Genomic DNA, 22,716 nt, shown 5'->3' with positions numbered 1-22,716 from the left:
GAGTCTAGGGCAGGACAGCTTCAGGCTACGTGGAGTCATTACTCTTCTACAAATGTCTTCGGAAACGAAGTGCCCTGGGAATGTTCTAAACCTTCCCTGGAGCCTTAGGTGAATTACAGACATATTTCTCCTGTGGCACTCTTCTCCCCTCCCCTCCCCAGCCCCACCCCCACCCCCCCACCTCTTTTTCTAGTGCCTTCTCCTGGGTTTTGAAGCTTGGTCAGATGAGTCTCAGCCTCTTAATTTTTAGTCTTTCTTCTGTTGCCTCAGGATGTCTTTCTTGGCCACAAGCCACAGAGACTGGATAGTCTCATCTCCTGGAGTTCCTGCTTTCTACTCACATCCACTGCTCAGAAAACACTGTTGTTTGTCCAATTTTCCCTTGCTTCCTCACTAGTTTCATCCTCTTCCCTGTTGGATGATGGTGCCACTATTTGTCTTTACATTATTCCTCCCAGCTTATTATGTACTATTTTTTCCTATTGGGCTCAGGAAGATTTGCAAGTGGGAGCAGCAAGGCATGCTTGCTGAATTCCTTATTTGTGGTTTACTTGCAAAAACACACATACGGTTGCTTAGTCTCCAAAACACTAAATTGCCCTGGAGCTGATGTTGTCTGAAGGCTCTCAGTCTTGACAGATTCCTCACTTGACTCTCCTCCTTTCAGCACACTGAGGCTTTTTCACTTTTTTCTTGGCTACTTTTTGAGAATAAATTTGTGAATCACCAAACTAGGAAATGATTGTTGCACAGCTGAAAGTAATAGCTCTATAATATTAAAGATTTCCTTTGTTTAACAAAATGGTCCCAGTGGTCCCCAGTGGGTGGTTCAAGGCTCTCTCTTACCCTACGAGATCTTATTTAATTGCTTTTGGACCCAGGAAATTACTAAACTAGGCTCAGATTTCTGTTTCTGTGCTTCAGGGAAAGCCAGGTCCAGTGCTACACTGGTGTGTTTGCTGTAGGCTATCAATGCTCAGAGACCAAGAAAGGCTGGGACCACCAGTTGAGATGATTAGTTCAGACCTGGTCCAGGTCAACAGAGTAGGTACTTGACATAAAGATATTTTTCACTAATTCCAAGTGGAAGGTCTTGTTTTTCTTTTACCAAACCTGTGTTTGTAAGCTGGGGTACAGGAAACTTTAATGCCCTTTACAAAGAAATATTAACTATTTCAACTGAGCATTATTATTCCCCCAAATTACTTTTCAGATGGATGGATGGGACTCCAGTGAACTATGTTGCCTGGGCTCCAAATGAACCCAATTTTGCAAATAATGACGAAAACTGTGTGGTCATGTATACCCAAACAGGTGGGTGCTGTAACAACACTCAGTCTGCACAGTGTGGCATAGGCTTGGGAGGGCTGCACATGCAAGGGTGGGTAAGTTATGATACTGAACAGGCTGATGTTTGATAAAGTGTTTAAAAAGCATAGGAAAATAAATCATGTTGTCTTCTTCCATTTGTGCACTTTTAAAAAATTTATATAGCTAACACATTGGATTACATTTGCAATTTGATTCCTAGCTTTGTCAGAAAATTTCAACTTGAACAAGTCAGTTAAGTATCAGACCATCTGCAGACAGAGTCAGTATTGTTTTTCCTCTAATCTCTGTCCATTTTACCACTACCTCTCGAGGACATCAGCTGTCCTCGTTATCCCTTGTGCAGTTTCTAAAAATCTAGGGCTTGGGCACGGCTTTGATTCTTACTAAATAGTGCTATACGCTATTTTAATTAAAATAAATACAAATATCCTTTAATACAGACTGTTGGAAATAGCTGTGCTTACACTAGCCAAGCACTTAGTCTCCTTTGGAGCAGTTAATCTCTTTTACTTTAAACATTTTTAGTCTCAAAATCTATAGCTGAGGTGATCTTCCTAGGCTCTGTTAGACATCAATGGGAGGAAGTGAACACTTTTGGGGAGTAAATACCGTCCTGTTTTGGAGACCTTCTTTAAGATAAGGTGAATTATGTCCTTAACTTCACTGAATTATGATGACAATATCTCCATTAAACATAAGGCGTGATTAGCTCTGCTGTAGATAGTTACCTTGTAACTGTCTGCAGCTAATGAAATGAATGCCATTTTCTTATTCATTCCTGATCTGTAAAACAGGGATGGTGATGTTAATTTTATATTCTTACAACACACTCCTATAAGGAGAAAAGATACCCAGAAGGCTATAAAGACTTAGGTAGTAAGGTAACAAGGACCAAGTACCTTATATAGACAGAGTGATCCTAGAGATCTTCCAGAACTTAGAGAGGTGAATTAAGCATTTGAACTAAAACTCTCCTTTGGCAATGCTATGGGTTTTCAATATTGAAATATTTCTGTTCTCAGACAAAATATTCGTATTCTGAATTTTGCTGGAAACCTGAATATTTCTAACATACATAAAAAATACTCATTCTTTCTGGGGGGGCTAAATACAAATATGGTTAGCAGTTCTACTTCCTGTGACAAATTTGCTTTAGACAAGGACACTTTATCCCAGTCTAAGTTGCACTTAGTTTTTCTTTTATTCTAATTTGCTTTCAGGTACATGGAATGATCTCAACTGTGGCAGCGTTGAGTTATTCATCTGTGAAAGGCTTAACAATACTGTTCGTCCAACTGTTGCTCCGACTTCACCACCACCAAAGGGCGGGTGTCCAGAAGACTGGGTCCTCTTTGATAACAAGGTGCAGTATGAAATGTCACTGTACGGTATTTTAAGAAGAGCAGAATAACAACCATCTTTGCTTCAGTTTTTCAGTTGTAGCAAGGGTTTTGGTTATCGGAAAATATGTTCTGATTGTGTATATTTAAAGACTCTAAAAATACAATTCCTGAAGTAGAAATTATAGCCTCTGTTGTGATCACAGCAGTTACGAGAGAGGTCAGGAGACATACAAGAAGAAAACTTCGTCTTGTATTTTTGCTAGTGTTTAGTGTTGCCAAGGATGGCTGAGCAACTTCCATTCTGTGGAGCTGTTGTATGTTCTCATTTACTGTGCTGAGCTTATCTGGCTGTCACAGGTTGCTTGGACACTTATTTGTCCCTTGCCTACTATGCACTGACTCTTAAGCCACTAAGGCACCTTCCCTTGAGCAAATCTTCCAGGTTTTTTATATAACCAAATACCTGTTAATGCTTTTAAGTAATTCAGTTATAAGCTTCACCACACTTTATTACATAAGATCATTCTTAGCCTTCTCAAAAGACAAAATTTCAGGATAAGAAATTGTATGTATTTAAATTCCATAGACTGTCATCAATGAAGCTGTAAAAGCTACAAAGCAACAGTGTACACTGTTAGGAACACACCTAGCAATGAAGATAATCCTTGATTACATTGCCTCTTCTAGCTCCCTCTCTTTTTCTTTTGGCTAAGCCAAAATATTATTTCAGTTGGATAGAGCTCCTTTGTTTGAGACATGCTGGCTGCTGTCTCCTCTTTCCTTCCCTCTCTCAGCCCAGGGGAAAAGAGTCACAAGCTCAGAGTTTGTTCCATTTCATAGTGCTCTCAAGCTAAAACATCTCTCTTTTCCTCACCACCTGGAAAAAAGAGTTTCCAGAGGTTTGATCCTTGACTCCTAAACACTCTGAGTATTTAGACACCACTTCTGACTGTCAAGGAACTACCTCCCTTTTGCCCAACTTCCCCCCAAAATTGCCTGATTAACTTTTCAGTTGCATGCTTTAATCAGCACATTTAGGTTGCTTCACTCTGGCAAAGCTGTCTAATGACATCTTGGTTAAATCTCATAGATCATATTACAAGGAATGGTAAATTCATGGTTTTCTTTGTAATGTCAGAATCATTCTCTTTCTGTGATTATCCTGTGAGAACTAAACCTGGCATGAGAAACTGGGCAACAGAAGCTGAGATGTTTAGCTGCAATAGCATGTCTTATCCTTGTTTCTTTTCTGAGGTCTTCTTAGGCATTCCTCCCACAAAGTCACACCTCAGAATTGTGCTCAGAAACTTTAACATAAGTTCTACTGAAATCATTAGACTGACACATTCCTTCAGTATATGCTAAAATATTGGGGTTTATGCTAGTTTTCTAGTATAGATCTTTTTCATAAAGACCTAAAGATAAGCTAGAAAGGACTGTTAAATCAGCTAATCTCTCTTTTTGCTTAAAACATCCATCTTATCTTGTTTGTGACAAAGAGATGCTTTCACTGGAAATTAAAACGCCATCCGGTTATCAATTTGGCACACTTCTCTTTTTCAGTGTTTCAAAGTATTTGGCCTTAATGAAAATGATACATTGACATGGCATGCTGCACGGAACAATTGTATTAATTTTGGAGGAAACCTGGCTACCATATCAAAAAAGGAAATGCAAGGTATAAAGTACTAATGTTTTGATACTGGATGAGACATCAAGTAATTCCTGATAAACAGATTAAAAAATGTTATAGCTTCTGAAGTATATGCTATTATTTGTGCCACATTAATATCAAGTTATGTTGAATGAGAAATTGCACCTTTTGAAAGATGCTTGCATAGGTTTTAGTGTCTTGATTAACTTTTAAAATCATAGCTCTGGGGCTAATATAGGATGTAAAAAGGAATTAATACTGTTCAGATATTAAGATTTTGTATTAGGAGCTTGTCATACAATAAAATGTCCATATTTTGATTTTTTTAAGTGTACATGTAAAAATAGCACACAAAGTAAGTAACATCCAAATCAAATCACCGTGCACCTAGCTGCTGAGCCAAATGCTGCGGGTCTCAGTGGAGGATGCATCCTCAGGCATCAGGAGGCTCCAATGCTGGAGTCCCAGCTTCCCCCTGTTCCCCTTGCTCTGCTGGACTTCAGCCTCCTGGTCTTGCTGTTCAGCATGTTGCAGGTTTTTTAGTGAGGCCTTATGGTTGCTCAGGAAATGTAATGGTCCTGAGGGCTGCACATGGACCATCTCCTAGCTCACTCCATCAGTGCTTGTGGCTTATCCTTTTTTCTATAGCAGAGCAAGGACAGTTGAAGGACAGTCTTTTAGTGGAAAGTCAGTCTAGGCTGGAGCTAAGGGAAACAGCATCTGGCCTTCCAAACAGCTGAGCTCTCAGTATATATATATATACTTGATTAATAAGTAGTTTTGTTTGTGTTATGCCTGTTTAGAAACCAAGTTATTATGTCTGGTTAACAAAGAAGTTACCAAAGAAGAAAATGGAGTGCACAGTGTGCAGACTCCTTTTCTATGTGCCAAGGTGTTGAGTACTCATGTTAATTTCTATAAACCATTAGAACATTTTCCCTGCTTCCTCAGATGATCAACAACACAGAAGAGTGTATACATAAATTCCTTCAAAATTTTGAAAACAATTTTATGTATCAAAATTGGCCCATCTTTGAGTTTGTAAACACTTTTTTGGACTTTAACATCAGATGACTATCCATTCTTTTTATTTTTATCATAAGATTACTGCCTTATTAAAAATGAGAAAAACAAAACTCATCATCCTGGTCCCAGGCACTCTAGAGTCTGCACTGTTGGGGAAAGGTGCATTCAGTTTTCTTCCTTGTACAATTTTTCATTTTTCCTTCAGCTTTCCTCATGTCCCTTTTAAAAAATGCTACAACTGATGCTTGGATTGGTCTGAATGACATAAATCAGGAGCACATATACTTATGGACAGATGGAAGCCCAGTTTACTACACAAATTGGGCGAAAGGTTCCCGAAGTTATTATAGTAAGGTAAACATTAATTTCTGGTTATCACTCAAACATTATAACTTTGATAGATGAATGTATGTAGCTACAACTGTATTTCTGTAAAGTTTCATTTATGAAGATTTTCAGTGATCTTGTTGCTTTTGAAAGCAGAGTAATCGTGGGGGATCTACTTTCACATATGTTTTTCAACTTCTGTGTTTTTTCATGAATTTTTTGTTATGAATCCAGACAGGGGGTTGGAAATATTATGCAAAACTCAGACAAGTGAGTATTTCCCTCACTTTACCATGACTGATCATGAGACTCAAATAAACCATAGTATAGCAGTAACTGTATAATTTTGGGATACGGTGAATGTTATTTGGACTTGATGAAAATACTCGGATAACTGTGTATATTTACATTTCTTGGCACTGAGCTTATTAAGATAAATGCCTTGAACAAAATCCTCAAAAGGAGACTTTGGATCTTCCTTTCTCATTTTTATCTTCTCCCTCTACCTTTTATCAAATCTTCCTTCTGAAAGATCTCTTCTGCATGCTTTGAAACTTACAGCACTGCTATACCATTTTCTGTTTAATTGCAAGATAAAACTGAGTGTTACTCAATAACTGTAAAATGACTAATGTGGAATACTGTACTTGATAGTACTACTTCTGTACTCCTGTGCCAGCTTTACCAAATTTCTCTCTTTTTCATAACAGAATTGCTTTGAGTCCAGCTAAAACAGGAAAAAGTTATGTGAGGTCCAACCTCTGCTGCCATCCAGGCTAGAGAGGGATTTTGGGATCTGCAGGACTTCCCCATCTCACACGTGTACACGTGTATGCTTTCTGTAGAAGGCTATGCCCATTACCCTACACAAGTTGCTGCACATACACCTTCCTTCACTTGCAGCCAAGACCTGGGCTACTGCCCCTGAGGTAGCATGAGGTTAGGCTGATATGAGGTGGGGAGAGCTGCTGCCTCCTGCTGCAGAAAGCCAAGCAGCAGCTTCTCATGCTGTGGGAGGAAAAGGAGGAAGGTAAAGAGCCCAAACTGCAGCAGAAATGGTTTGGGAGGTGTCCCCAGAAAAGGTGGTTTCTGATCGCTACCTCTCCGTTACTGCACTGTGGTGACAGCTTTGGATCCTAGTGCTGGATCAGGGCAGGAAGAGGATTTCAGCTCTCTGGGCAAGCTTCAGTGCTGAGGAGAGTTTCCGCATAACCTCGAGGAAAACAGCAACAGAGCTGAAATGTCCTGTGGGCCAGACCTAGCACACACATGTCTACCTGCGCGGACGCACACATACACACACATATGCATGCACAGAGATTATATACATACAGATAGTCCCAGATGCTTCTTCTTGCCTCTGTGCTGTGCTTTGCAACTCCCTCCATCATCCAAGTGCAAACTTTCCTAGGGCTGAGTTGTAAATGCTTATTGTCATATTACTGCTCCTGAGCATGGCTTGTATGAGTTCATATATATGACCTTCATATTATTCATCCATGTGTGCCTGCATGTGATAGGCGAGTCTGTATATCCAGCAGGAGTAGGAATGTTTCTTATCTATACACGTTTTTCTTGTTAATCTCATTTCCCCTGTAGGATGACTGTGTCTTTATGCTGAAGAACCCTATTGAACAGGCAGGCAAATGGAAAGATGAAGAATGTCAAACAAGCAAAAGCTACATATGCCAGAAAAATTCTGGTGAGTTTTCTTTCACCACTTTCTAGTACAGCTGATCTATTGAGGTTATGTCAAACTGGTGTTAAAAGTCACTTTCCCGTGTTCAAACCTATTTTAATTGAAATTTATCTGACAGTATCACATACACTATGGAATATTTTAACAAAATGATCACACATTTTTTTGGAGAAAAACTCAAACTCTTAACCTTTCTTATTTTAAGGACTAGACCAGTAAATTAAAAAAATAAAAAATCTGTGGATCATCATATATTTTACTATTTTTGGCAATCAGGTGGGGGAGAGAGAGAACAGTAATTTGTCTTTATATGGGTAAATTCTTCAAAACTGAAATTCTACTGTTATACTTAAAAGCACTGCAACTTCTTTATTTTGAAAAACTGCCCTGCTTGATTTCCTTTACAGTCTTAACTCTGGCAATTTCATCATAATTTCATCATTTCATCATATTTATGTTAAAAAGCCATTCTGACAAGAATTAGAAAATTTTGTCACAGATCCTGAAAACATGGCTTTCATCACTGCAGTGACAGTGGGGACACATCTTAATTTGTTATTCCAGCCTCTCTTAATTGCTTGACTACTCCAGTACAATGGATCTTCTCTCAGTGTTATATGTCTAGCCAATGTAAAGCCTTTGACTTCTCTTTTTGTTTCTTGTTACAGACCCTGAACTGCAAAACTCCCAGCCCATAGTTCCGATGTTTGGCTTTAACAATTATGGTGATGACCACTATGCAGTCATCACCTACAAAATGAGCTGGGAAGAAGCACAGAAGAACTGCAGAGAACAGTTCGCAGAACTCGCCAGCGTTTTGGATCCTTATGCTGAATCTTACCTGTGGTTACAAATATTAAAGCATGGGGAGCCTGTATGGATTGGTTTTAACAGCAACACGGTGAGTCCATCAAATGCTTGTGACAATCATACTGCTACCCTAGATCCACACAGATCAGACATACTTCTTGCTCAGAGGTTGACAGGATCCACTGCTGGGGGCGGTTTGCTCCCATGTGAGTGCTATCAGTCAGATCGTGAATGTGTGGCAGTCATCAAAACCTTGCTGAGGTACCTGACTTCCCTCCACTTCAGGGGTTTTACACATCTAAATATTTGGCCGTAATGTAAGTGAGAACTGCCACAGCCCGCATTTCAAAGGCCACCAAGGATGTAGCTGCAGTAGCCCGTGGCTTCAGCAGTAAAAGTGGCTACGGAGTTTCCACTTCCTGCACCACAGTCTACCACACGCTTATGTGGGGGAGGATTGGTGTTTCTGAAGACACATTGTGGAGCACACCACGGAAATAACTTGGGTTAAAAATAGTTCTTTCTTTGTGAGGTTGTTTTAAGTTTTGTTTTAATTCACAGTCTAGCACTACAAAAGCTTGTGCTGGGCAATAGGGGAAATGGCAAGGTGCAGCGCAGAGGCGGGAGCAGGCCTCTGGCAATGGGGACAGCTTAGGCTGGTTTTTGGAGCTGAAGCCAGTGCCTTGGGAAAAACCACCAACAAACTCAGTCAGCGAAGAGTGGAAAGGTCTGAAAGGGGAACCATCTGTTAGAGGCATGGTCACAAGCAGTGTTCCCCAGGGCTCAGTTTTGGGGCCAGTCTTGTTTAATATCTTTATCAATGATCTGGATGAGGGGATTGAGTGCACCCTCAGTAACTTTGCAGATGACACCAAATTGGGAGGGAGTGTCGATCTGCTCGCAGGTAGGAAGGCCCTGCAGAGGGATCTGGACAGGCTGGATTGATGGGTCGAGGCCAGTTGTATGAGGTTCAACAAGGCCAAGTGCCAGGTCCTGCACTTGTGTCACAACAACCCCAGGCAATGCTACAGGCTTGGGGAAGAGTGGCTGGAAAGCTGCCTGGCTGAAAAGGACCTGGGGGTGCTGGTTGACAGCCAGCTGAACATGAGCCGGCAGTGTGCCCAGGTGGCCAAGAAGGCCAACAGCATCCTGGCTTGTATCAGGAATAGTGTGGCCAGCAGGACTAGGGAAGTGATTGTTGCCCTGTACTCGGCACTGGTGAGGCCGCAGCTGGAATCCAGTTTTGGGCCCTTCAGTACAAGAAAGACATTGAGGTGCTGGAGCGTGTCCAGAGAAGGGCAATGAAGCTGATGAAGGGTCTAGAGCACAAGTCTTATGAGGAGCGGCTGAGGGAACGGGGTTTGTTTAGTCTGGAGAAGAGGAGGCAGAGGGGAGACCTTATCACTCTCTACAACTACCTGAAAGGAGGTTCTAGTGAGGTGGGTGTTGACCTCTTCTCCCAATTAACTAGCGATAGGACGAGAGGAAATGGGCTCAAGCTGTGCCAGGGGAGGTTTAGATTGGATATTAGGAAAAATTTCTTCACAGAAAGAGGAGTCAAGAATTGGAAGACGCTGCCCAGAGAGGTGGTGGAGTCACCATCCCTGGAAGTGTTCAAGAAACGGGTAGACGTGGCACTTTGGGACATGGTTTAGTGGGCATGGTGGTGTTGGGTTGATGATTGGACTGATGATCTTAGAGGTTCTTTCCAACCTTAATGATTCCTAGTTTTACTTTCATTAAAAAATAATCCAACCTCCATGCCAGGAAACATGAAATTAATTATTACTCTACCCTTAACTGGTTTAGTGTTGGACTTGGTAGTCTTAGGTTAATGGCTGGACTTGATGATCTTAAAGGTCTTTTCCAAACTAAACAATCCTATGATTCTATGTAAAGTGAACGTGAAAAAAGATGATGTAGCTGAATATTTGTGGAACCAGAGCTGTGAGGAAATCAAGAGGGGAGAGGTAGAGCCAGAGCTTGGTGGGATACAGGACTGAGAGAGGGCACGGGTGCTGAGGTGAGAGGAACTGGAGCCGCATTTCAGTGCGAGCAGGCACTGTGAAACCAGGATTAGAAAGGAATCTGGGACTTCAAAGGAAAAAGGAAAGGAAAGGAACTGGCACAAAGAACTGGATGGGAGCCTGCCTCCAAAGATCTCAGGAAGAAGGGGCTAGGCTGCACAGGATGGGGTGACAGGAGCCATGGATGTGACTAATGTTGGTCATCCCCTGCAAATAGTGGTGAAATCCACCAAAAAAATACATGCTTAGCTCATCTCTAGTAGCTGGTCCTTGCAAGAACTAGCATCCTATCACAAGCCCTGTTAGCATGGGTGGCAGAGGTCTGTGGGGGCATGCCCCACGAAAAGTGTCATCAGTATTCCTCTCTCCAGTGGAACTTCTGCTTTTTCTATTTGCTTTCTAAATAGATAGAGAAGCCCGTGTTAGAAGTTTGCTAACAATAGTTTCTCTGCAATCTTTGTTTGATCTGTGTCTATGTGTAGACTCCCTTGATAAAATCTTTAGCTGTATATCCACATTTGTTACCGCAAGGCCCTTTGCCCATTTAGTGCTTGAGACAGATGTTGTGAATTCAATAACGTAGGTTGCATACTAAATAAACATCTGGAGGACCACTGCCCTAACTGCTGTGGAGAGTGGAAGTCTGGACCAGACTGTTATATATTCATGACAGAGGACAAATTAATTTTGTGCAAGAAAATATGATTCTGATTTTTCCTGATTTTTACATACCTTCAAGTGCAATCTTAATGTTCTTTCAATCTAATTCTTGGATGTGACATAATCTTTATTGTTATTTGCCTTTAGACTCGTGGCCATTACATATGGTCAGATAGAAGGAGGAGCAGGTATCATAACTGGGCCAGTGGAGAACCAAATAAGAACACAGCCTGTGTCTATTTAGATTTGGATGGTTTTTGGAAGACAGCATCTTGCAATGAAACATTTTTTTCTCTCTGTAAACAATCCAATGGTAAGTTGTGAATGGGAGAAATGTGATTTGGGAGGCTGGAATTTAAATTAATGGCTTTATTTGAATTTAGCTTTTCCACATACGCAAAGCTTATGATAGATGGTGTATGCCTTATGATAAACAATTGCTTTTGTTAAGGAAGAACTCCCAGATCCAGTCTCTGTTGAGTGATTTCCAGATATTTCATTTTGTAGGCCAGTCAACACATGCACAGCATAAAGACAACTGCAATATTTCATGTCACATGCAATAGTTCTTTTCTGCATCCTTGTTTGTCAAGAACTGCAGAATTGATCAATTTTAGCCTAGCTGTAAATATATTAATAATATGATATACTTCGGTCACAACAACCCCAGGCAACGCTACAGGCTTGGGGAAGAGTGGCTGGAAAGCTGCCTGGCCAAAAAGGACCTGGGGGAGTTGGTAGACAGCTGTCTGAACATGAGCCAGCAGCGTGCCCAGGTGGCCAAGAAGGCCAACAGCATCCTGGCTTGTATCAGGAATAGTGTGGCCAGCAGGAGCAGGGAGGTGATTGTTCCCCTGTACTTGGCGCTGGTGAGGCCGCACCTGGAATAGTGTGTCCAGTTTTGGGCCCCTCACTACAAGAAAGACATTGAGGTGCTGGAGCATGTCCAGAGAAGGGCAACAAGGCTGGTGAAGGGTCTGGAGCACAGGCCTTATGAGGAGTGGCTGAGGGAACTGGGGTTGTTTAGCTTAGAGAAGAGGAGGCGGAGGGGAGACCTTATCGCTCTCTACAACTACCTGAAAGGAGGGTGTAGTGAGGTGGGTGTTGGTCTCTTCTCCCATGTAGTTAGCGATAGGACGAGAGGAAATGGGCTCAAGCTGCGCCAGGGGAGGTTTAGATTGGAAATTAGGAAAAATTTCTTTACAGAAAGGGTGGTCAAGAATTGGAACAGGCTGCCCAGAGAGGTGGTGGAGTTACCATCCCTGGAAGTGTTCAAAAAACGGGTAGATGTGGCACTTCGGGACATGGTTTAGTCTAGTCTACCCTTGACTGGTTTAGTGTGGACTTGGTAGTGTAGGTTAATGGTTGGACTGGATGATCTTAAAGGTCTTTTCCAACCTAAACGATTCTATGATTCTATGATTCTATATATTTTTACATTTAAAAGTATCTTTTGTAATATTGGGAGACAAGAAACTTCTGTCAGTGTAGCAGCTGAATTGATTAATTTTGTATTTGTTAAAAGTATAAGATCCTGGGAAGCGTCTGTTGAGATAATTTAGAGCTCAAATATCGAACCTAATTTTCAAACATATTTTAAATTACGTATGAAATTTATGATCTCTCCACCATATTTCACAGCAAATTTTATATTCATTTAAGGTCTGCTTTGGCTTTAATCAGGCGATGCAATGGGCTACTAATTCTACTTTTACAGAGTTTAGGATATGTGTACAAGGGCAGGTACAGACAGGTTCTCTGATGAACCTTGCTACAGACTGGCTGGACACAAGCCACTGGCTTGTAGTGGTGGTGTTGAGATCCTTTATGTATACTGACTCATTCCTCATTCTGTTTCACAGCTTTTAAGTAAAAATTGCCTTGCTGAAGACAATTGCAGTTTTGACTGGTGTAAGCCTTTAGCAGATTGGAGAACCAGCTCCAACCAGTGTAGTTCATTACTAGTTTACCATGTTTAGTTCAATCTTTTATTGTTAGTTAAGTCTATGGGATATTCCTTTTCCTGCAATCACTGTCAAATTGGTAGGGCTGATGTGTGGTGCAGGGGTACATTGGCTTTTAAGATCCCACTGAAACCTTTGTGTCTTCTTAATAGACTTAATCCCTAGTGAACCACCACAGCTTCCTGGAAGGTGTCCTGAACCAAAGCGTGGTAGATCTTGGATTCCCTTCCGTGGTCATTGCTACTATGTTCACACCACTTCTGAGGAGAGCTGGCCTGACGCTTCCATGACATGTATTCAAATGGGTAAGTGCCTTTATTTATTGGGATATTTTACAGATTGTTTGTGTGTTTGTTTTTTTAATCCAGAACCAAGAGATAATACATAGATGAGTGTGCATGTGTATCAATTATAAGCTACAGCTAATTTAAATTTATTATCAAGCTTTTCTGCTACATGAAAAAGCTGATCATGAAACACATCATGATTGTTTACTGAGATAATTAATTTCTAATGGAAAAACTTGCTGAAATTTTATGTAATATTTTAGGTGCTTCTCTGGTTTCCATAGAAGATTCGGCTGAAATGAACTTTCTCTTGCTTTATTTGTCTCCACTTGCAAGTGACTTCAGGAAGTTTTGGATAGGATTGTTCAAAAATATTGATGGTAATTATTTCACAATGCATACTGAGATGAAAATAATTACTAAATAAACAGAGAGAATACTAAATAACACTAACATACAAATTATTATCACTAATATATTAAATATTAAATAAATAATCAGAGAGAAATCAACTGTTAAATGTTTAATAGCTTTTCTGCTAAAATACTTACAACATAAACTACCAAGACATCTATACTTTTTGTATCTTTACTGTAATTAGGGTATATTTCAGTCTGTACAGGGTTCTAGCTTAGCACTGCAGTAGTTGATGAAAATGTTTCCTGTTGCTTTTTTTTACTCAAATTGCTTGACATTTAACCAGTGTTAGTCTTTTAAGAAAAATGTTGTCTTGTAACTAATAGCCAAGGCAGCCTTAAATTGAAATTTATTTCTAAACAACACAGGGGATAGCAGCTCATATGAGCTGCCTAGCAACATTTCTTAATCTAAATTTCAGGGCTTTTTTATAATTTTTTTTGGTGGAACTTTTTATTTTCATAAAAAAAATTCAATTTTTTTTTTTAAACTGAAAATTTCATCCTGTTTGCTATATCATTGTAATTCTGAAACCTGTTTTTCATGGCAGACTTTGAGGGTACACCTCCAGAGCAAGTCTAGACTGGGCTGCCGTGAATGGCCTTGGCCATGGCTGCCCAGGTCCCTGTCTCTCACCACCAGCAATGGCAGGAACCTTGTTGCATGGTGGGCCAGGTTCACCTGTTCTAGCTGAAAACTAACAGTACAAAAGCAGTGATTTGTTCCTGACCTGGCCCACTACACTGCCACACTGCTACATAAGCGCAAGCAGAAGCAAGAGGAAAGTGCAGCTGCAGATGGGGGAATGGAGGAGGTGGCATTGAGGCAGTTGTGAGTTGTATTGGGATATGCTGCCATGAAAGCACACCCTGAGGGAGCAGAGGTGGCAATTATTCCTACTTGATGGGCCTCAGCAGGAGATGAGCAGGGAGTTATTATTAAAGAGACCTGATTCTGTCTGCAAAGATAATCGATTAATCTAGCTCTAATAAAGCAGCTATTCACTGATCTTGGATACACACATAAAGAAAATCTCCTGAGCAGTCTGGATCCTTGAACTGCAGAGCATGGCTTGCACAAGTCCTCTGCTTTTCTCAAGGCTCCCAGGCACAGGTGAGTCCTGGGCACGGGCTTCAGCTAAAAGTCCTCGGGTAGCCTGGGCATGTCTTCCTTACATCACTGACAGCCATGGCCCTGAAGGCTAATGGAGTTAACTTTGTCTGTGAGCATTTACGTTTGATACACTCCCATCTGAATATCTCTGGCTGTTAAAAGAGTGAGAAATGAGCCCTCTGTGATTCTAATTTAATCAACTAATAAATTTCATATCCGATGTTGTTGTGCCTGGCAGACTAGAAATGATTCCCCATTTCATTCACTCACTAGGCAATACTTTTAATTTTAGGGGAATGGATATGGACAGACAGAAGTGCGGTAGAATTTGTCAACTGGGAGAAAGGAGAGCCTACAGCAATTTTTAATGAACACTGTGTTGATATGGATGTCTCAAGTGGAACCTGGAGGAACTATTACTGCTCTGTTGACCAGAATTTTATTTGCAAAATCCCAAAAAGTAAGTTCTGAATTTTTGTGCTCTGGGTTATTTTAGAAGTAGTGGTTAATATACAACAAGCCAAACTGCTTATGCACTGGGCATGCTTTATGCATTGATATGGTTGCATGTGCATCTGCATCAAAGACAAGAGTAACTTCTGTTAAGGACAATGAGAAATAATGTTGGAGAAGAACCTGACTCACTGTTTCCTCCTCTCAGTTTAAAAGCATTTATTTCTTGGCATTTGCTGTACCCTGGGGTAGGGGAGAATATATCACCTGTTGAGAGTGCAGAGACAATTCACAGTCATTATGGTTAGAGTGCAAGGGTCAGTAGATGATGAATAGATGACTAAACTAGTGCTGAGAAGAAAGACAGACACTCTCCTGACAGCTAAGCCGAGGGGCAGCAGTGCAAAGTCACTGAGCTCCTGCAGAAAGAAGGTAGGTGTTGCTGGTGGAGTCAGTACCAGTGAAGTGTGCTGGGATCTGCTGGATGACCAAGCAGAAAGCGTCAAGTGAGGGTGGGCAGTGGGACTCGATTCATTTCTCTGCTGACACAGGCATAGGGAGACATGCCAAGACAACCAAAAAGCATAGTACATTTCATTTTTAATGGTTACTTGTGGCCCTGTGGTTTTTTTGGATGTCAATCCATACGAAATCTGAATGTGTCACAGGCTGCGGTGAGTCCCCCTTGCATGCATAGCAGTGTTGTATAAAGCGTGAAGGATGTAAATCTACACACATGCAGCTAGTGTGAGTCACCATATACACACAGATTCAGCTGCGTTTGCACACATCAACTGGGAGGCAGTATGAAATAAGCCAGATTTGCCATTGGCAAACAGATCCACTGCACAGATATAATAGATGCAATGTGGAACCAATTGAGTCTCCTGCTTGTGGATCTCCACATGTTGGCAGGTTGGCAATTGAGTCGTCCATGAGCTCTGTAGGGCCCAGCCAGCCAGTCCTGCAAGCAATTAACTGAATCATACTCCCCAAGCAATGGAGGAAGGAAAAGGAAGTTGCCTAAAAATACAGCTTAAATGCTGTATTTAAGTACAAATGTGCTTTTCACTTTTGCAAGTATAAAAAAATTGAGTTCTTCAGTGTGAAGTATGAACCCTTACATTGTGGAAATGTAAAAAATTTAAACATCTGTCTCCCCTACCAAAAAAGGTGTTCAAAGCAATTAATAGCGAGACAACAGTTTAGAGGGTTTTTTACAAGTATTTTTAACAGGAATATTTGATGGATTCAGCCTGAATTGTGAGGGAAAATGTTTTCATATATTTTTCATGTCCATGTACTGTGCTCAGCTCTGGGCCCCCAGCATAAGAAAGACATGGACCTACTCAAGTGGGTCCAGGGGAGGACCACGAAGATGATCAAGGGGCCAGAGCACATCCCCTATGAGGACAGACTGAGAGAGCTGGGGTTGTTCAGCCTAGAAAAGAGAAGGCTCCAGGGACAACTTATAGCAGCCTTCCAGTACTTAAAGTGGACCTACAGGAAAGATGAGGAGGGACTCTTTATCAGGGAGTGTAGTGATAGGACGAGGGGTAATACTTTCTACCTGAAAGAGGGTAGACTTAGATTAGATATTAGGAAGCAATTCTTCACTGTGAGGGTGGTGAGGCACTGGAACAGGTTGCCCAGAGAAGCTGTGGATGCCCCCTCCCTGGAAGTGTTCAAGGCCAGGTTGGATGGGGCTTTGAGCAACCTGATCCAGTGGAAGGTGTCCCTGCCCATGGCAGGGGGGATGGAACTAGATGATCTTTAAGGTTCCTTCCAACCCAAACCATTCTACGATTCTATGATTACTTAAAATTTGATAGGAATGCAAAGTAACAATTATGTATGCAGTATTTATTTAATCTTTGAATGGTTGCTTGCAAACTGTGTATAATATATATATTTTTTAATTTTAAAGTTATTGAAGTTGATCCAACCCATGATTCACCTGTCAATAAAGGTAAGCTGGTTTCTTATAAGCCCATTAAACAGAACATTCAGTAAGGTTATAGGCATTTATTATTTACAAGTAAAATTGCCCCCAGAAAAGTTTCATTTCAATACCCATTTATCTACCACAGATGATTTTGTTTTAAATTTGTTTAAAAGGAGAGCTCTTCTCTCAAACTGGATGTCTTATTGGTATTTGTTTTTTGCTTTACAAATGGTATACTGTAGTACAGTACAATGCTCCTTTTAAAAGGAACATAGAAGAGACTGAGCCCAGTTTTGCATTGTCCATCCAGAACATGCATTGATTTTAACTGTTATAGTTGTTCAGTACTTTTACAGTTCACTCAGTTTACTTAGGGAGATGTTGTATGCAATAGCAGTCTCTGGGCATTTGTAGTAATTGTTCTGTTTTGTCTTTCACAGCATCAAAAAATGAAGCTGCTGCTTCATCTGCAAATAGTTTAGGTGGGATGATTTTTGTACTGCTCTTCCTTCTGCTAACAGGAACTGGCCTTACATTCTATTTCTTCTATAAAAAAAGACGTGATCGACAAATAGTTACAGCCAGTTTTGACAATACCATATACTGCGTTGATGCTGACCCTGGAACTCATGAATCAAATTGTCTTATGACCAATATTGAACAAAATGAGCAGGCAACAGTTTAATTAGCAGGGTAATCTTGGGCCTGATTTTGAAAGGAATTAAAATGCTGGAATACAAGAATTCTTAAGGCAAAGTGATTTTCTCCTATGGAAATTCCAGTTCCTCCTGCACAGGATGCTTCTTGCGTTCTGTGCTAGCAGGAACAAGCAATCTTGCAAGGCAGATCCAGAGATCTGCTCACAAACTGTAGTACTTGGGAGAGCTCTTGAGCATAGACACAGACCTGGAGCTACGCTGTGTAAGTGAACCCTCAGGCAGTTCCAGTCTCTGCATGGGTCCAGCATCACCTTTAGGCAGAAGAAGAACCATTGTCACCACAGGCAACTGTGAGAATATGTTCCTTAGCACACGCCAAAAAATATATCCAGATATGTAGGTATCCTGAAAATGCCACCTTGATCTTCAGCGCAGACTGGCAGAATTGCACAGGTTGGACGGGACCTCCAAGCTCATGGGGTGCAGGTCCCTGCTCGAAGCAGGACCAGCTCCCCGCCTCAGCCGGGCAGCCTGCTCCAGTGCTGTGGGTCCACATCATCCTTTTGCTACTGAGGTACCCACAGAAACCTTTCGTGTTGCCTGTAATATCTGAATTAGCACATTTTCCTCCTCTGTATATGACTGATAGAAAGTGTAAATTGTTTTTCTTCTGCTATAATTCTGTAACATAAGCATTGAAAGATCAACTATAATAAGATGTTGGAATAGATTGTGAATAGAAATACTTTATCATTTAAATAATAGACTAGGGATCTCAAAGGATTCTGCAAAAGGCAGGGAATAGGCAGGATGAATTATACTTAATTCATACTGGAAAAAATTGCATAAAATTTATTCTTGAAATCTCCAATACCAGTGAAGATTTCATACCTTTTTAGGCCTTTTTTTTTCAAGCCTAATGAAACTTACCATTAGAAAGTCTTTTCTAATTTCCAACAAATTCCCCTTGTCCAAGTCTGTTTTAATTCTTTGAGTATCATTCCAGACTTCCATCATGATGTAGCTGATAGCATTGCATGTCATACTGGTCTACTGGTATATTCTCTGGGTTCATAAACCCTAAAAATATACAGTAGGCTCACATATAGGGGTTTTTTTTTACTTTTCCAGTGTATTACGCCAAATGTAAGCAATCAAATGACTCAAAGCTCTTAGTCTAGAGAAGGTCCTTATTTAATTTGATATTTTTTGATATTTTAATCTTTTGACAGATTTTAGTTCTGTTTAAATTAAAATATTTTGCATGTGTATGAAATTCATGTAAATAAGTTTTTATGCTATGTTGGTTCACTAAATGGGCATTAAAAGGTCGGTTCTAAGTAAAAGTTTGTGTGTCTTCTTAAACAGAACAATTTATCATAAAGATAAAAATAACAGGAAGGAGGGATAAGATTCTTAAATTTCTATACACAAATGAGCATCCACTTTTCCTAGTCTAGCATGTTCTTAAATGGCAGTAGCAATTTGTCTTTACTGTCCTGTGAAAGTGTGTCTCCTTACTTCTTTATCCCTGACATTTGAAAGTTTACCCTAATAAACGTCTAATGAAAGTGGTGTAATTTAAGACTACTTATGCGCTGTACTGCTCTAGCAGTTTTTGAGACAGATTCTTATATATTTGCTAGGTCTTTCTTGTCATGTTTCCTCTCCATATTTTCTGATAGTAACACTAGTTCTTCCCTTTTTACTTCACTGGCTATGTCTTCTAGATCTCTAATCCTTTTTGTTCCCTTCTAGACCCTGCTCTATGGTTCATAGGTTCTTCTGACAGTACAACTGTCTGACAGCAACTTTTAATTCACTATATGTTAAATAATGATACCTAACGCATTTTAAGCATATGGTTAGCGGTTCTGGTTTCTCTGAGGAAATATTTGCTCTCATTTCAGGAGGATGCACACAGTGCAACCATTATACTGCCTTTTTATCCAGACTCTTGATCTAGAAATGAGTATCACCTACTTTTAGAACTAGTTGACATAATTCTCCTTTATAGTCAATAGTTAGGAATATACATGTAGGACTTGCAGTTGTTCCATGGTCCACCAGAAGAGGCTAATGATGGGACAGAGGTTCTGAAGACAGGAGGAAATAATATTCAGTAGTGGGAGGAACAGGGGCTCATGCAGTGAGAAACATAGACTGAGGTTGGTAAGAGGATGTTACAAAAACACAGTGTGAGGTGTCCAAACAAAAGGATATCGAAGACAAAGGCCAGAGTAGAAATGAAGGAGCTTGAATTGGGCCAGAAGTGCTGACCATCGCTGGAAAGCCAGGCAAGTCTGGGCCAGTTAGCAATGGCTTGGCAAAGCACAGATCTGGGAAATGCGGATGCTGCTGGGAGAAGGGCAGGGGCTTCAAGGGATGGTTGGTTCCTGCAGAAGGATAGGACTCCTGGTTAGGGGGAAGCAATGGGGGAGTGAGTGTGCTTTGCATAGGAGAGAGCCAAGCGAAAAAGCCAGCTGAAGTGAACTGTTGTCCCGGAAGCCCAGCTGCACCATTCAGACCAGGGAAGAGGGCGTGTGCATGGACAGGGAGGGGGTGGAGGGTGTGAGGTATTTGTATGTTTGTTCCTATTTGCCTGGGTACTCTGTGTTCCTTGGAAAGGCCACAGCTGGGGATCAGGGAAGAAGGCAGATTACCTCTCCACCTTGCTCTGGCTCCTGATGTCTTTCACAGGGCAGAGCCATCTAGAAAGATGAGGAGATGGTTTCTTCCTTGAGAGTGGCAAGTGTGCATGGGGCGGGGGGGAATGCTTTGGAGCATTGTACTGGAGTGCAGAAGATGGGAAGGAAATTAGGGTTTTCCTAAGAGGAACAGAAAGTGGACTTGTGGGGAAGCCATTTGTGGGGTGACGAAAAGGAAGCGCTTTCTCCCAGAGAGCTACAGAGGAACTGTATGGGCTGTTTTGCAACCCAAGAAGCCACTAAGAGAAAGCGTACAGGCAAGCACTTTCTCTGCAAAGATACTGTGGAAAGTGGAGACATTTGTTTTTAAACAACCTGTTAGAGAACAAAACCCCCTCTGGTGTCCTGGGACATGTTCAATTTGAAGAAAAGGCGCTAATAATTCCACCTGCTGGATCTGGCCAGTGTGGGGTCTACTCTTGGAGGGGTGGCGGGAAGCAAGAAAAACAGGAAGAAAAAAAGGTATATTGGGTGTCCGATGCCTGTGATCAGGTAAGGGAGTGAGGGGGGTGAATCAGCTGTCAAGAGGCAGATGGAATAACAATGAAGCTTGATTACGTATCTCCCATTCACCCAAAGATTTCTCCTGCACCCCATGTTGCAAGAAAATAATTTTTTGTTACTGGGTGGCTGGGAACAGCAGCCTTTTCTCCTGGTGACAGTACTTTTAATTTCAGAGCTACCACATGGGATGGTGATGTTTGATAGGCTGCTATCTAAAAGGAAGCTTCTGTTAAAGGTACAGTTTGCTGTGTACTCTGACTTAATGATGCATTTAAAAACAAGCAAAATTTAGGGTCTATTCAGAATTAAACAAATTTTTAACAGGAAATGGGAAACTAGAGATGTGCAATTTCCACACATTGCAAAGATAAAAAGTGTCTGGGAAAGAAGAGACTATTTCACTTCTTGACTGATTATTTGGCAAAGCAGCTACATTTAGAGCACGTAACAGTGAAGCTGTTCATTCTTATAGAATAGAATCATAGAATTGTTTAGGCTGGAAAAGTTAATTGGATTAAAAATAAAAGGGAATTGATTATGCCACTAAAACCTGGCTACATTATAATTACTTTACTGAAGATGTGAAATGTGATAATGATATAAAAACTTAACATAGTGACGCAAAATAGGGAAGGGATTTTAAATAAATGAGGAAGCTAGAAATAAGATAAAAAGGAAGGAAATCCTTAAATTTTGCATAAAAGCTATTTGCATTCAGCTAAATAACCACAAAAGACAAACACATTCTATGAATTTTCTTCCTAGAACTATTTTCCATTGCTTCTTGTGCACTTTTATAATTTGACTGAAATTGCACTGAATACTAGAATCGCTTCAGTTCCAGAAGTTAATATTTTATCATAACCCCCTCCAAACATTCATAAGGTGTTTTTTTGCTCAATTATTCATATGGTGTTTGATAGCTCAAACAATTAAAGTGTCATTCAGAGTGAATTTTGTAAACAGTTTCTGCCTGTTCTCACACTTATGTGTCAACATAGATAAATTTTTCTATGGAAATCTCATTCTTGGTTGTGGAAATACTCAAAACTCAGCAGGAAAATGTCCTGAGCAACCTTTGAAACAGTATATAGCTTTGAGGCCCCGCTTTGAGCAAGGGGTTCAACCAAATGACCTCCAGAGGTCTCTTCCAGTTTAAACTATACTATAGTTCTGTGGTCAGCAGTGGTATACAGGATTATACATTTAGGATGGTGTACAGCATTACGCAGTTTTGATGAGCTAAACCCTGTGCTGTTGGAAAAAGTAAAGAAAGTGAGCAGAAAATGTGGCAGAGGCAAGAGGCATGACCAACACTGTAGGAAGCAGCACCACTCTCCTGCATGACTGGTGGCCATATGGGCAGTGCTAGCACCCCATCAGGATTAAGCTTTCCACTAACATAAGCTCAAAGCACAGATGCCACAAGCACCCTCCATCAACATCATTTTTGTCGTGTCTAATCAGGTGCTACCAGCTCGAGAACTGTGGTTTATCCTCTCCACTGTCCTCATCCCTGTCCAGAAGTGGACTGATGTCACTCACTGTCCCTGCCAGCTTTGCATAGCGCAGTGGCAGGGACTGTACCAAAGGGAGCAAGAAGAAGACATGCTCCAGGACTGCTCAGTCATAGCCGTCATGTCCCTGTAGCAGCCCCCCCATGCCATGCCAAATTAGAAAAGACAAAGGGATAGGCTCTCCCTCCTAGCTGTAGGTGACCACAAAGTAGACTCTTGGGTCCAAGAAAACCAGCAAGGCTGTTTGGTCCTCCTTCTTGGTAGGCATTTG

General features: G+C 41.0%; 1 protein-coding gene across 1 annotated transcript in view; it reads left to right on the top strand.

Annotated features, from left to right (window-relative positions):
* The window catches only part of LOC104025890 (macrophage mannose receptor 1), a 33,610-nt gene extending 15,868 nt beyond the window's left edge, over positions 1-17,742 (top strand). Inside the window, exons 19-30 of the mRNA XM_075704577.1 lie at positions 1,214-1,314; positions 2,553-2,695; positions 4,239-4,353; positions 5,561-5,709; positions 7,282-7,384; positions 8,050-8,282; positions 11,026-11,191; positions 12,995-13,147; positions 13,393-13,509; positions 14,952-15,119; positions 17,040-17,081; positions 17,498-17,742. Of these exons, the coding sequence (XP_075560692.1) occupies positions 1,214-1,314; positions 2,553-2,695; positions 4,239-4,353; positions 5,561-5,709; positions 7,282-7,384; positions 8,050-8,282; positions 11,026-11,191; positions 12,995-13,147; positions 13,393-13,509; positions 14,952-15,119; positions 17,040-17,081; positions 17,498-17,742 (1,735 nt within the window). The remainder of the gene's footprint in view (positions 1-1,213; positions 1,315-2,552; positions 2,696-4,238; positions 4,354-5,560; positions 5,710-7,281; positions 7,385-8,049; positions 8,283-11,025; positions 11,192-12,994; positions 13,148-13,392; positions 13,510-14,951; positions 15,120-17,039; positions 17,082-17,497) is intronic.
* The last annotated feature ends 4,974 nt before the right edge of the window (positions 17,743-22,716 follow it).

This window comes from Pelecanus crispus, chromosome 2 (assembly GCF_030463565.1).
Source record: "Pelecanus crispus isolate bPelCri1 chromosome 2, bPelCri1.pri, whole genome shotgun sequence".
In the NCBI taxonomy this organism is placed as follows: domain Eukaryota; kingdom Metazoa; phylum Chordata; class Aves; order Pelecaniformes; family Pelecanidae; genus Pelecanus; species Pelecanus crispus.
The sequence above is the reverse complement of the archived record's forward strand: the minus strand, read 5'-3'. Positions and strand labels throughout refer to the sequence as shown.